Source organism: Neoarius graeffei, chromosome 14 (assembly GCF_027579695.1).
Source record: "Neoarius graeffei isolate fNeoGra1 chromosome 14, fNeoGra1.pri, whole genome shotgun sequence".
NCBI lineage: Eukaryota > Metazoa > Chordata > Actinopteri > Siluriformes > Ariidae > Neoarius > Neoarius graeffei.
In genome coordinates, this window is record NC_083582.1 from 59,356,819 (window position 1) to 59,372,034 (window position 15,216).

At 40.9% G+C, this 15,216-nt stretch overlaps 1 protein-coding gene across 1 annotated transcript in view; it reads right to left on the minus strand.

Annotated features, from left to right (window-relative positions):
- LOC132898498 (cadherin-12) overlaps positions 1 to 15,216 on the minus strand; it is a 294,117-nt gene that overhangs the window by 146,994 nt on the left and 131,907 nt on the right. Inside the window, exon 3 of the mRNA XM_060940161.1 lies at positions 14,165 to 14,459. Within this exon, the coding sequence (XP_060796144.1) occupies positions 14,165 to 14,459 (295 nt within the window). The remainder of the gene's footprint in view (positions 1 to 14,164; positions 14,460 to 15,216) is intronic.

The following is a 15,216-nucleotide window of genomic DNA, read 5'->3' on the forward strand; positions in this document are numbered from 1 at the left end:
TACTACTGATGCTTATGAGTATTTTATTCTTGAAGAGGCAGCTGACTGTTGTTGATTTCAGGACTAAAACAAAGCAAAGAAAAAAAAACTGAACACCATGAGGGCATGGACATTACGAGAAAATGAAACTTCAGATGAGCAACTGCTTGATGATACTTCTAATGTTGGTTATGATGATAATGGCACAGAGGTGGTGGAGGAAGAGGAGGAAAATGAGAAGCATGACTTGCCATTATCTTCAGTTGGGTAAATACGTGTTGCAAGCAGTTTATGTGGCACTGGCCAATTTTCTCATCTAACCCCAAATCAGAAAAAGTTGGGACTGTATGTTGAAATTGAAATTAAAACTGAAAACAATGATTTGTAAATACTCTTTGATCTGCACTCAAAACGATACAACAGTACATTATTTGATGCTTTTCCTCATGAATTTATGTATTGATTTTATTTATTCCCCAAACAAACAAATCTCAATTCTTACAACATAAAAAACAAGAATTTAAAAAAAAGTTGCTATTCTTTCTCACAACACATAGTACATGCTTAGGGACTAAAGACACCAAATGATGAACCCTTTCTTTGTCCCATTCTTCCTGTGAACAGGTCTTAAGGTGTGCAACAGTACAGCGTCATCGTTTTTTTCATTTCACCACACATTCTCTTTTGGGGACAGGCACCCTCTTCTTCCACAGCTATGCTTTTTGGAATGTGGGCAGAATGGGGTTTTGCATTGTCTTGTTGAAACATCTCCAGAAAAGATGTTGTCTTGATTGCAGGATTATTAGGGTTTTGCTGGGAATCAAACCCAGGTCGCTGGTGTAGTAATCCAGCAAACCCCCACTAGGCCACCAGGGGGATGACTCAAGTGCAGAGGAGTGAGGCGAAAGTAGAGTTCAAAAACAGTTTATTTACAATGCTAAGAAGATCCAAAATCCAAAGCAAAAAATAACAAAAGTAAAATCCAAACGCTCAGAAGATATAAGGGAAAATAAAAAACAGCCAAAAGTTCAAAGTCCAAAAATCAGAAAAGGCAAAAATGCAAATGCTCAGAAGATCCAAAAGGTACAAAGTCCAAAAAGAAAGCAAAATACCAAAAACACAAGGACATAAGCAAGGTACATGAGACAGAGGTTACTCGCCATAAGCAGCACAAAGACTCCGTGACAAGGGGCTAAACTGAGGAAGTATATATACACAGGTTAATTAGGAAACTAGGCAGGGCAGAAAATGAAGAACAGGGCCCTGTACTACGAACGGAGGTCAACCTACCCAGAAGTAACCCAGGGTTCCCCCGCTAAACCGGGGTTGACAAAACCTGGTTATCTTGTTTGGGGTTAAACGGTACTACAACGCCAGTTATGAAGTTGATTTGTTGAACCTGTGTTAACCTAATCAGGGTTAATGCGCGTTCACGTTAAAGGGGAGGTTATCAGCGCAAACCACCACTGTTCACAATGGCACGGTTGCCATACTTCATGGAGGAAGAATGTGCTGTCATAATGCAAAGCTACGAGGAGTTCAAAACAACATTAAGAGCAAAATCTAACACAGCGGCTGCCAATAAGGAGTGGCAAGCATGTTGGCAACGAATTGCCGATCGGGTAAATGCGTAAGTACATTCTCCCTTCTACAGTACATGTTCCAGAACAGAAGTATAGGATGAGAGAAAGCTTCATGATCAATCACAAGTCACAGAAAATGGTCCTTCGACGTGGCCCCAGTCATATAGCTTGTTCAATGTCCGAAAAATCCTGAATAAAATTTGGTATGGTAAATTCATGGAGTAGCCTACTTAAGCTGATATGTGCACAGAGTCACATGAATTAGGATGACTGACTGACTGTTCAGTCCCTTTGACTAAGTTGGTGTATGTCCTGTGAACATTTCAGAGGCAACAGCAGTGCCAAACGCACCTGGCAACAGGTGAAAATGAAATATAAAAACATCATTCATAATGGTGTGTGTGCGCGTGCAAGCAAGCATTCATTTGCCTTTTATTTATTCAAGTTTTATCTGTTTGCCTAATAGTTCAAATTGTTTTGTATATAGTTTATAATGTTGTTGTGTGATATTAATGATAATATTGTGGGAAAACTACTTTGCACGGACGTTCATTTAATTTATTCTATCGTCATTTTGTTTGTTCTATTTTTGTGTATTTTATTTATTTATCTGTTTGTCTAGTTGTATCTATTTTTCTAATAATAATATATTTTTTGCATTAATAGTTTGTTTTTTCCTATTAAAATAATCTTGTGTTCTTCTTATAACTTTATCTATTTATCTGACTGTTTATAGTTGTATCTATTTTTGTTACAATTTCAATATTTTTAATATAGAAAGTTTTTTTCTATTAAAATGTTCTTGTGTTATAATTAGTTCTTGTGTTATATTTATTGTAGTTGTATCTATTTTGTATCTCAGACTTAAATATTTTTGTAAAACAAGTGTTTTTCTATAAAATATTCTTGCGTTCTTGATAACTATGTTCTTGAGTGGGTTCTTTTTTTTTTTTTTTTTACAGAAAAGCCGTTCTGCATGGACATTCATTGAAGCCCTCATTGTTTTTTAATGGTTATTTATGAGCGTTTAGGAGTTACAATAATGTAAGTCTAGGTTGCTTTATATAAAAGGTATGTCCAGAAATATTGATGTCACTGTCTAAGCAGAGGGATCTGGCTTCTTTAGACGCTGTCTTCTTAAAACTGAATAAATATTTAAAAAGAGCCAAATGAGCCAGTCTTTTGAACGGCTCTTTTCAAAGAACGGATCACAAAGATGCTGATCCCATCAAAGAGCCATAAATCCCATCTCTAATCTGCGCTCCGATATTGCACGGGTCATCCAGGTACGCTGGCATTGTTTCTAGAGGAAATGTCGGTGGAGAGGTGGTGTTTAAAAAGGGTGTGGTTAATCGGAAACCTCGGGTTAACCAAGAACATAACCTGAGACGAGCAGGTTTGAGATGCAGCGTAAATTGCCATCGCAGCATACCTCGGTTTGAACATAGCCAACTTTCGTAGTATGGGTTAATCGGGAAGTTACGCTGCACGTGATCAAGTTACTCTCAAAGTTACCCTGGTAAGCCAGAAAACCCGCTTCATAGTACAGGGCGCAGGTGGGGTAAAAGGCACATGAAAACAAACACAAAACACAGAAACAGTGGCGGCCTCTAGAGGCCAAAACAAACATGACAAGATAAAGAAATAACAGCGGCCTCTAGAGGCCAAGACAGGCCCCAGTCCTAACAAGGATATGTTGGTCTGAAATCTCAATGTACTTTTCTGCATTAATGTTGTCACCACAGAAGTGTAAGTTACTTTTGCCAAGGGCATTGACCCAACCCCATACCATGACAGACCCTGGCTTTTGGACTTGTTGCTGGTAACAATCTGTACAATCCTTTTCATCTTTGGTCTGCAGAGGTGGAAAAACCCAGGTGCAGAAAGTAAAAACCCTGCCACATTTTTGCTCCAACCAATTCAATGAACCAGCTGATCCTAATTACCACATCCCCTAAGCCAGGTTGATGAGCTAATTGGTGAAATCACCTGTGTTGAGAGCACAGGCAGAAGGAAAACCTAAGCAGGACTTTTACTTTGTCAATCCAGTTTTTCCACCTCTGTTGGTCTGGAGCACACAGCATCCATCTCTTACAAAATAAGACCTGGAATACTGGTTTGTCTGAGCACAATATACATTTCCACTGTGCAAATCCATCCCAGATCTCTCTGAGCCCAGAGAACTTGACAGCGCTTCAGAACACAGTTAATATAAGGCTTCCTTTTTACACAAAAAAGTTTTAACTGGCATTTGTAAATGTAACTCATTATTGTAGTGCTTGACAAAGGTTTGCCAAAGTAAACCTGAGCTCATGTGGCTATATCAGCAATAGATGAATGACAGTTCTTGATATAGTGCTGTCTGAGGGATTAGAGATCATGGGTGTTCAGCTTCGGCTTGTGCCCTTGCCATTTGCGCACTGAAATTCTTTCAGATTCCTTGAATTGTTTAATGAGCTTATGCACCATATAGGGTGCAATATTCAAATCCCTTTCTACTTTTCTTTGAAGAACATTATTTTTAAACCTTTCAATACTTTTCTCACACATTTGTTGGCAAACTGGAGTGCATTGGCCCTTCTATGCTCCTCAAAGACTAGGGCTTTTCTGGATGCTGCTTTTGTACCAAATCATGATTACAATGACCTGTTGACATCACCTGTTTCAAACCACATCATTATTTAATTGTTTAACATCATTACTAGCTCTAAATTTACCAGTCCAATCATTTTTGAATGTATTGCAGTCCTGAAATGCAGGAATAGATGTATATTAACAAATGAAATGAAGTTGACCAGACAAAACATCAAATATCTTGGGTTCATACTTTCTGCAGTGAAATACAAGTCAAAGTATTTCCAAATGACTGCTTTTTTTATTTACATTTTTCATACCATTCTAAGTTTTTCTAATTTGGGGTTGTAGTATTTTGTGAAATAATTAAATTTTTGTACAGACTTTTGGCTTGATTAGTTTTTCTCAGTCCTTTACTTATCTGTAAATGGACACAAGCACTGAAACCAATTATATTGGGGAATGGTTTACATTAAGATTCTGGTAACATACAGGGGTCAGACACAGAGTAAAAAAAAATCTATGTGCAATATTTATTGAACAAAAGAGTTATAAAACAGTCCAGGGTGAATACCAGAAACCGGCAGAAAAGGTAGCAAACAAGTCCAAAAATACACCATCGATAGAGTAAACAAGAGATCTGGGGGGGAGTCAGATGCAAAAGCAGTACCTAAGTGCGAGACAAGAAGCAGAACAGGGTGAAGCAAACAGACATGCGTGTGCGCACACGCGCACACACAAAGTTCAGTCCAAATAAACATATCTCAGGACATGCAATAATAGCATACATGATGTAAGGCTTAATTGTTGCGAAAATATCCACGGGCTTTGTAAAGGGGCAATACAGGAAATGAGCATGACAAGAAAAAAGGTCAAAACTTTTTTGGGGGTGCCCTCTAATGGTTTGGAGTGAGACTCTCCAGGGTGGGTGTTACAATTCTCTTAACTTACATTATTTAACACATTAAATATCATCCATCCATCCATTATCTGTAGCCGCTTATCCTGTGCAGGGTCGCAGGCAAGCTGGAGCCTATCCCAGCTGCCTATGGACGAGAGGCAGGGTACACCCTGGACAAGTCACCAGGTCATCGCAGGGCTGACACATAGAGACAAACAACAATTCGCACTTACATTCACATCTATGGTCAATTTTGAGCCACCAATTAGTCTAACCTGCATGTCTTTAGACTGTGGGGGAAACCGGAGCACCTGGAGGAAACCCACACAGACACGGGGAGAACATGCAAGCTCCACACAGAAAGGCCCTTGTTGGCCGCTGGGATTGAAACCCAGGACCTTCTTGCTGTGAGGTGACACTACACCACCATGTTGCCCCCATTAAATATCATGAAAACTCATATTTAAGGATTAATACACCAAGTCTGCTTTTTTCAAGCTCCACTGGCTTTTGGTGTGTCAACCATGTGGGCCACAGAAGGGCCAGAATCAGCATATAAGCATTTTGTGTAAAGCCCAATGTGTGGGCCTCAACATTGCCCAGATATGTGGCCAATATTTATCTCAAAGAAAATTTGGTGACTGGTTCACATGGAGAAATAACCATTAATAATAATAATAATAATAATAATAATAATAATAATAATAATAATCAATCCTCGCTGCTTCGTATAACAAAGTTCTTACTAAAAGCATCAGCATTTCCATTTGCTTCAGGAAATTTCTTCACTTATCTCTAAAATTGTCAGAACTATGCATCCGCTATAGAAGCTTCTTTAAAATGCTATATTCAGAGTGGTCCAGTTAGGCAAAGAATAATGGAGCGTACATAAACTCACATTCATACTGGTTTAGAAGTATCGAGAATGTACTTTAATTTGTCTTTTTGTTGAAAGGGGTTTATTAATTTTTTGTTGCCATTCAGATCAAAGGAAATGTAATCTGCCAGTGAATTACATTGATCTCTCATTCTCAAGGGGGAATGCATGATATGTGGCTCAGATCAATGCAGGGCACACTGGGTATTAGGCTTCAGCAGTGTCATGTGGATGTACTTAAACTACTGTTTGTCTTTTATTCTTGTTGGCATTGGCAGTATATAAAGCAAAGTTCTGCCATGAAGAACCTGTTTTCGTTAAGAAAAAAGAAAAAGAAATCCATTAATAAATAATTGTGAACAGTATGCCTTTACAAATTGGTTTCCTGTATGTTCAATAAATTATAGCCTTAGTATTGGAAGATTTTCCCATTCATTCTTAACCCAGAGAGAACCATATAATATAATAATGAGATCACAAAATGTAAAGTATATTACAGCAACACTATTCAGATATCCTGAGGGTACTTAATGGTACGTTCTTGTTTCCTTATTTTCTTTCCCTTACACTTTCATATCCATAACTCTCTCAAATGACAGGCTACCTGCTAACTTTAATTAAAGTTAGAGTAAAGATGGCTGTATGCCAGTAACACCTTTAAGAGTAATAATGCACCACGCTGTCACTCCTTTTAACCAAGGGCAGTCAAGCAGAATGACTCTAAACTTAATTACACTCCATAAATGCCTGATTCACAAGCTAGCTGCTAGAAACTGCATACACTAAATCACAGCTCAGATAAAAGAGAGAGGACTAAAGAACAACCACTGTTGGTTTACAACCTTTGTGTTACACTTGACAATGTGTTTAAAAGGCTTGAAAGGATTGGTTTAAGATAATACATCAGTAAATACTGCCTGCTTTATTAATTTTTACATACATAGTTGTTTGCATTATGTCTGGTATCTGTTGAATATGTAATTACAGGCACATGGTAAAATAGCAATTTTGAATCACTTGAGATTGTATGCTTCCACTATGGGCTTTAGTGGAAAATCCTGTCTGAATCAAAGGATTGTGTGGATTCTACTAATCCATATTAAACATCACATTTAAGGAGACAAATCTACGTCATATTGGCTCCTGTATGTACCTGTAGGACAAGGTCTGAACTATGATGAGAAATACACATACAGAATCCAGTGTATGCAGTGGAAAGATGTCCTAACTGTACAAAACAGTGATCCTTGGTAAGGATTTACAAATATATTTAATCACAGACTGCTCAGTCCTCTGTCATGCTCATACCTATCTGCCAATCCAAGGAGCATATGCCTTTATATGCATATTAAAAGTAACAAAACTACAGAAGTGGGTCATCGCTTTAATCTAAAGTTGAGCTTTTCAAAAGCTTAAGCAAACCATAACTACAACAGAGCCTTTTCAAGAGCACTTTACAAAAGACAGCAGCTGGATAAATAATTTTACTAAGACTCAGGAGTCAGGAACAAATATTTCATGAATAGGGACTAGGTTAAAAATTGAAATGGCCTACAAAAACCTGCTGCATGTCGATGGAGGTGAATTCTGGCAAACAGACAAAACAATTGAAAAAAAAAGGGTTTGGGGCATACTGGATCCAATTTGTATGATAAAAAAAATTCTAATTTAATATGATATGAAAGTGTCTCGATAAGATACATTTTTGATACAGGAAAAATAAACATTGCCTGAAAATGTGCCATTAGCCCTATTTGGATCTTATTAGTGTCATGTACAGTAAAAGTTCAAGTGCATAATATTGCCAACTGCGCATGTGTGACGCAGCCCTGAGTTCCTTGATGCACTGCGCGCGAGACACTCATGTTAGTTAGTCAGCCTAGCAGTCTGTACGAGTCAGTCATGTTGAGTGTGATCAATAAACACCATCGTTAGAAATACAATGTCGTCCACCTTGCGTTACTTGGCGATGTAAACGCCACATGGTGTCAGAAGAAAACTGGACGAGAGCGACACGTCGGACGTGAGAGAGAAGAGCTAGGATTGTGCATCGCCATGGCGAAGTTTACTCCGCCGGAGCAGTTTGATTTCTCAAAGCCCGAAGCATGGCCTGACTGGAAGCTAAGATTCGGCAGGTATCGCATAGCTTCACTGCTTATGGGGGAAGAGGAAAATGTGCAGGTAAATGCATTGATTTATTCCATGGGAGCGGAGGCTGAGCACATATGCAAGGCTTTCACGTTTACTGATGCGGCAGATGCAGATAAATACGACGTGGTGATGGCTAAATTCGACGAACACTTCATTCCGAAACGAAATGTTATCTATGAGCGTGCTAAGTTCCACTCCAGAGTTCAACAGCCAGGCGAAAGTGTGGAAGCATTCGTCAGGCAACTGTATGAGCTAGCCGAAAACTGTGATTTTGGAGCATTAAAGGAAGAGCAAATGCGAGATCGCATAGTGATTGGAATTCGTGATAAACAAGTGTCACAAAGACTGCAAATGAAAAGTGATTTAACACTGAAAACTGCCATTGAAACAGCGAGGCACTGTGAATTGATAAAGTCTCAGAATACAGAGAGAGGGCACGGCGCAGAGCACGTGGACAATGTGAAGGCAGTGAGGAAAACTGAACAAAAGAAATATGGACACATGACGAAGGTAAATAAAAAGTCGAAAAAAGGAGCATGCACAAGGTGTGGACGTAATCATATGGAGGCTGAGCAGTGCCATGCAAAAGGAAAGAAATGCATGAAGTGCAATAAAATTGGGCACTTTGCAGCAGTGTGTTATTCAAAGGCTGTGCAAGAAATAACCGAAGCTGATGAGGAGGACACAATGTTCCTAGGCTCAGTAGAGCTAAAACAGAAAGATGCGCCAATTGCAGAGAATGAGCCACCATGGCGAACCACTTTAACTGTAGCAGATACGCCAGTCTCATTTAAAATTGATTCCGGTGCAGACACTTCAATTATGTCTGAAGCCACATACGAAGCACTATGAAGCAAGCCCCAACTTAGCGAAGCGACAAACACCCTGCAGAGCCCAGGTGGCACAGTGGCCACAAGGGGGCAGTTTCTAGCGAAATTAAAAGCCAACATCAGTGGGCAACTGAAAAATTGCTGCTTTCATGTAGTGGTAGTCAAAACTAATGGAGAAAATCTCCTAAGCAGAACAGTGGCAACCAGATTGGGCCTAATTAAGCGCATCGACGAGATCAACACATTCAGCGGCCTAGGCATCCTGAAAGGTGAACCAGTGAGAATCACACTGAAAGAAGGCGCAGAGCCATACAGCATCGCTACGCCACGGCGAGTACCGATTCCACTACTCCCTAGGGTCGAAGAGGAGTTAAAGAGAATGGAGTCAATGGGCATAATAGAGAAAGTGACCGACCCGACTGAATGGTGCGCCCCAATGGTTCCAGTCATGAAAAAGAGTGGCAAAATAAGAATTTGCGTGGACCTGAAAAAGCTTAACGAAAATGTGAAACGTGAGAAGTTCATATTACCTACCTTGGATGACATAATGCCCAAGCTAGCAAACAGTACCGTGTTCTCCAGCTTAGATGCCGAGAGCGGATTCTGGCAAATTCCTCTAGAAGAGAACAGTGCACGTCTGACCACCTTCATCACGCCCCTAGGCAGATACTGTTTTAAGCGGCTACCGTTCGGGATCACATCGGCGCCCGAAATCTTTCAGCGAAAGATGTCTGACCTACTGCATGGGCATGAGGGGACAGTCGTGTACATGGACGACATATTGGTGTTTGGAGAAACACAGGAAATACACGATCAGAGGCTAAAGCGAGTCATGGAGACCATCACTGCCGCAGGTCTACGACTCAACAAGGACAAATGCAGGCTTAGCCAACCAGAGCTGGACTTCCTGGGACAGGTTGTGACCAAGGACGGCATAGCCCCTAACCAGGAGAGGGTCAAAGCCATAACAACAATGGAACCACCTCAGAATTTGAGTGAGCTAAGACGGCTTCTTGGTATGGTGAACTACATAGGCCGTTACCTACCAAACCTATCCACCGTGTTACAGCCGCTCAACGAGCTACTGAAGACTGACCGAGATTGGTGCTGGGGTCCACAGCAAGACGGAGCGTTCACAGAAGTGAAACAGCTAATCTCATCAGCACCAGTCTTGGAGTTCTTCGATCCGGCAAAGCCAACCGTCGTCAGTGCAGACGCAAGCAGTTATGGGCTCGGGGGAGTCCTCCTGCAGAGCCATGATGGGGTCCTGAAGCCTGTTGCGTTCTGTTCGCGTACGCTGAGTGATGCCGAGAAGAGATACGCTCAGATCGAAAAAGAGTGCCTTGCAGGAGTGTGGGCCTCTGAGCGTTTCTACCAGTATCTCTGCGGCCTAGAGAGGTACAAACTACTTACAGATCACAAGCCACTGGTAACTCTAATCAACTCAAAAGACCTTGATACAGCACCGCTTCGTTGCCAGCGCCTGCTTATTAGGCTAATGAAGTTCAACCCAGTCGCAGAATATGTTCCAGGCAAACACCTAGTCATCGCGGACACTTTGTCTAGGCAACCCATGGCAGATACCGATCTGGGTGACCTAGAAGCAGAGGTGAAAGCGTACGTGGACTCGGTGGAGGAAGACCTGAGAGTGAGGAAGCCGGTTATCGAGCAAATAAAAGACCAAACAAGAACAGATGCCGAACTCCAGAGTGTCCTCAAGTATGTCCATAAGGGTTGGCCTGAACACATGAAGGGTGTAGCTGTCAGAGCAAGCACCTACTTCAAAGATCGTGGCTCACTCAGTGAGGCCAATGGATTGCTGCGACGTGGTAAGCAGATCGTGATTCCAAGCAGTATGAGAACCTACATGCTGCAGAAGATTCACGAGGGCCACCAAGGCCTTACCAAGTGCCGGGAACGGTACAATGGTGCTGTGTGGTGGCCAGGTATTGCCTGTGATGTAAAGAAGCTTGTGATGTCATGTAAGCACTGCAACATCCATAGACCGAGCCAGAACAGAGAACCGTTGATCTCTACACCATTGCCAGATCTACCATGGCAAAAGCTTGCAGCTGACCTGTGCGAGTTCAAAGGTCGTCACTACTTAATCGTGATAGACTACTTCTCCAGATGGCTCGAGATCCTAGATCTACCGAAGACAAACTCAGAAACAGTTATACAGAAACTGAAAAGCATCTTCACACGCTACGGTATTCCAGAGGAGCTCATGACAGATAACGGCCCTCAGTTCTCAGCCGAACAGTTCAGAAACTTTACTGCTGAGTACGACTTCCAGCACGTTACTTCAAGCCCTCATTTCCCACAATCCAACGGCATGGCCGAACGAGCTGTGAAGACGGCAAAGTGGATTCTCAAGCAAGACAACCCTTACCTTGCTCTCCTGAGCTACCGCTCAACACCAACAGAGCCAACTAGGCAAAGTCCCGCCAAGTTGCTAATGGGTCGAGAAATCCGTACAACACTTCCCGTACTCAAAGAGAGCCTGCGGCCAATGTGGCCAAATCTAGAGACTGTAAAGAGAAACGACGCGAAAGCAAAACAGTCCTATGAGAAGTACTACAACCGCAGGTACTCCGCCAAGCCTCTACCACCACTCTCCATCGGTGACAAAGTCAGAGTGAAGATCGACGGAGAAAAGGCTTGGACAACACCAGCGACTGTGCAGCGCCAGGAGGCTGCGCCGCGTTCCTTTACACTGGAGACGGAGCGAGGCGACACACCGCGACGGAACCGGCGCCACATCCGGCTGGTCAACCAGGAGCTGTCATCACCACGAAAGATGGATGATCCTCAGCCAACGGTGCAAGATGGACAGCATGAGCCAGCAGAGCAGGACTTAACCACCGCCAGTGCTCCTGCTGACGCCCCTGGTCCCCCTGAACACCCAACTCCAGTCGTCACCAGGTTTGGTCGGACTGTTAAGCCAAACCCGAGGTATGCTACTTAGTTGAGATGATGGACAAAAGGGCAGAATAAATCCCTTCTCATCTCAAGGGTCCGTGGTAGTCTACCCACACCCTCAGGAAAAAAAAAAGAAAAAAAAAGAAAAAAAAAACTGTTGTGTAAAAAAAAAAAAAAGAAAAAAAAAAACAACAGAAGAAACTTATGGAAGAATTTTGTTTAATAAGTAATGGCTGAGTTTAAGTGAGTATACAAGAGAAAATATCTAGTTTAAAGTTATGCCAACAGTTAATGTTTGTATAGTGTATGTCTACTATACTTGAAAAGGGGGGGGGAGATGTCATGTACAGTAAAAGTTCAAGTGCATAATATTGCCAACTGCGCATGTGTGACGCAGCCCTGAGTTCCTTGATGCACTGCGCGCGAGACACTCATGTTAGTTAGTCAGCCTAGCAGTCTGTACGAGTCAGTCATGTTGAGTGTGATCAATAAACACCATCGTTTGAAATACAATGTCGTCCACCTTGCGTTACTTGGCGATGTAAACGCCACAATTAGTTTATCAGGGAGGCATTTTTAATAAATATTTTTTTGTGTCTCCTCAGTGATAACACACTCACATTCAGACAGCAATCAAATTATCACAGGAGGAGTGGATTTATAGTTGGCTGTATTTTCTATGAACCCAGAGGTTTGTGTCACATGGTCAAATGATAATGCTCCATTCACAATATGGCAGCCAAGGGTTTGAAGAGGTAGTGACAAGAGTAGAGGTGTAGTAGATTTTATTTCAATTCTGGGCAGACCAAGGTTCCAGCAAGAATTTGAAAACACAATTCATAACCACAAAATACAGGAGTCAGTTTGGACGAGATTTTACAAATTATGTCCCTCCATCTGCACCATGTTTCACTGGATCAAGTGTAAAGAGCATATTGACTACATGAAGAGGAAGTACTGTGAATGCTTGAAACCCAATAAGAAAATGGGGTCTGACAGTTAGCACTGCCTGTTCTACAAAGAAATTGATTCTGTCTTGGGTAAGCAAATCTGGGATTTTAGTCCACTCTTGAGTACATGGCCAGACAAAGTAGGACAAAAAGCAGCAATCAAGTGTCAACATCTGTGTATACAATCACAGACATGTCTATGTGGATGAGACTAAAATTATCAGACAACCGGAGAGTTTGGCACAGACAAATCAAACTGTAATCTGTAATTTAATCAGAGCAGGATGGAGAAAAACACTGACATGGCCAATGGAGATGTATCCAGATATACACAACAAAAGCTCTAGCCAAGCTAAGCTTTCATTTGTGTGACTCTCAAGGAGGAGTCTATGAAGAGGTTTTTTATTTCTCATTCTGTTGTTACCTATTTTTGCTGTCATAATCAGGTAGATGTATAGAGCCTGAGACATGTTTTTTGAACCCTTCTCCATGGTCAAGCATATAGTCTGATATTTGCAGTATGAACTTCCTAATTACTGTGATGATTTCTGTAACCCAAATTAAATCAGCTGGAAAGAGTTGCTTAAATGCAGCAAATAGGTGTGTGTGTGTGTGTTTTGTTCTAATTCAGACTGAAAAAAAGGGTGATTTCAGCAGAGATGTGTGGACGTCTTTGTGGTTTTTGCACCAGTGTATACTACACTTACTTTGTACATTCATAACACTGTACACAGCAAAATCCCCAGTGTTGAATTAACACCCAGAGTGTTGATTTAACACCCTACTGTGTTTATATATGTCCAATTGGACAGAAATTAACTCCGAAAGTGTTAATTCAACACCGAGGAATTTGCTGTGTAATATTTTGGTCCAATACTCACACCTTTTTACCTTCCTGGGAAACCAAAGTCATCCTGTACACTTAGCTTTCAGATTTGAGGGAATCTTCCTGCTCCTGCTTGCTGCTGGCTGAAGCCATTGCTGCTTTTTCTAAGCTAATACACTCGTATGTTATTTTGCTCACATATTAATTCAGGAAAAACACAGTACTACACTATAGTCTCTCCTGATTTGAGATACAGGACTACTTTTCACAAGCAGGAATATGAATTTGATTAATTTTATATGTTTATTCTACCCCACATAAAATATGTGGTATTTTATAATGAATTGACTCCTTTATTACAGAGTATGTTAATTTTGAAAGACCTTGAAAATGAAAATGAGAGAATATGAGAGAATTACATTTTCTATCACAGCCTCCTTGCCTATCTTGGAATATAACAGAATGGCAATTTGTATGCAACCCTCCAAGAATATGATATAATCATATGTTCTTCTGAAGCTTTCTGAATAAACTTATTTGCAATGTCAAACTAGTATTACAAATTCCTTACCCACAGGCGACATCTCAGGGACACTAGCAGTATAAGGGCCCTCCAGAAACTTTGGCTCATTGTCATTGATATCCTGAACCTTGATGATGAACTCAGACTCGGGCTCCAGGGGCCGGTTGGTGTTGATATCCACAGCCTGCGCTCGAAGTGTGTAATAAGGCTTTTCCTCCCTGTCCAGGCTGCGTAATGCATGGATGTCTCCAGTGGTCTGATCAATGGTGAAGATGGTGCCGGCCCCCTCTCCTGAGAGAGTGTATTTCACCTCACTGTCTCCTTTGTCCAGATCTGTGTGCAGCTGAGAGCAGAAATATAGAAAAATCTACTGAGAATACTGATCATCATAGTTACAGTGGATGTGTCTATTCTTTGTATGATAGGATACAAAACATTTTGTCTCAGAATGTGATCTTTCATCCAATTTTACACATAGCTCAGTTGGAGTATTACAGATATAATTAAAATGAAATCTACATCAAAACATTTTTTTTCTTTCATTTTGTTTCCAACTTTGATTATGAGACTAATTCTTTTAGCCAAATGGTAAGTTAACTTGACCTTCATAAATGTTTTTTTAAGCCAAAAGGATAAGATGTTCACTCTGAATTACTCACTTGTTACACTACCTCCAACATTTCCATTATAAATAAATAAATAAATAAAATTCATACCACATGCTTCAGATAGCACATATTCAGAGTTATGTCAGCAATTCAACTGGAGTACTTCAGTTCAAATATATATCAAAGGAATAATCCTGCAACTGTCTGGACTTTTGATTTGAACAATTGCAGATGTTTAAAGAAAATAGGGGTTTCAAAGAGAAAACGTCACTTTTTTGTCATTAACTTGTAGCAGGAAAGTTGAGCAATACTAATTAAAAATTCAATTAGGCTAACAATAGTAATTGATGATATAAAGAGATTCAAGAGGGAATAGCACTAGTGTACTCTATTTAATATGATTCCTCATCTGCTGGGTCCTACAGCGTGCATGGGATAGCACTTCAGTAGCTGCAAGCTCAAAAATGAAAGAAATGAAGTTAAGAGCAGGTA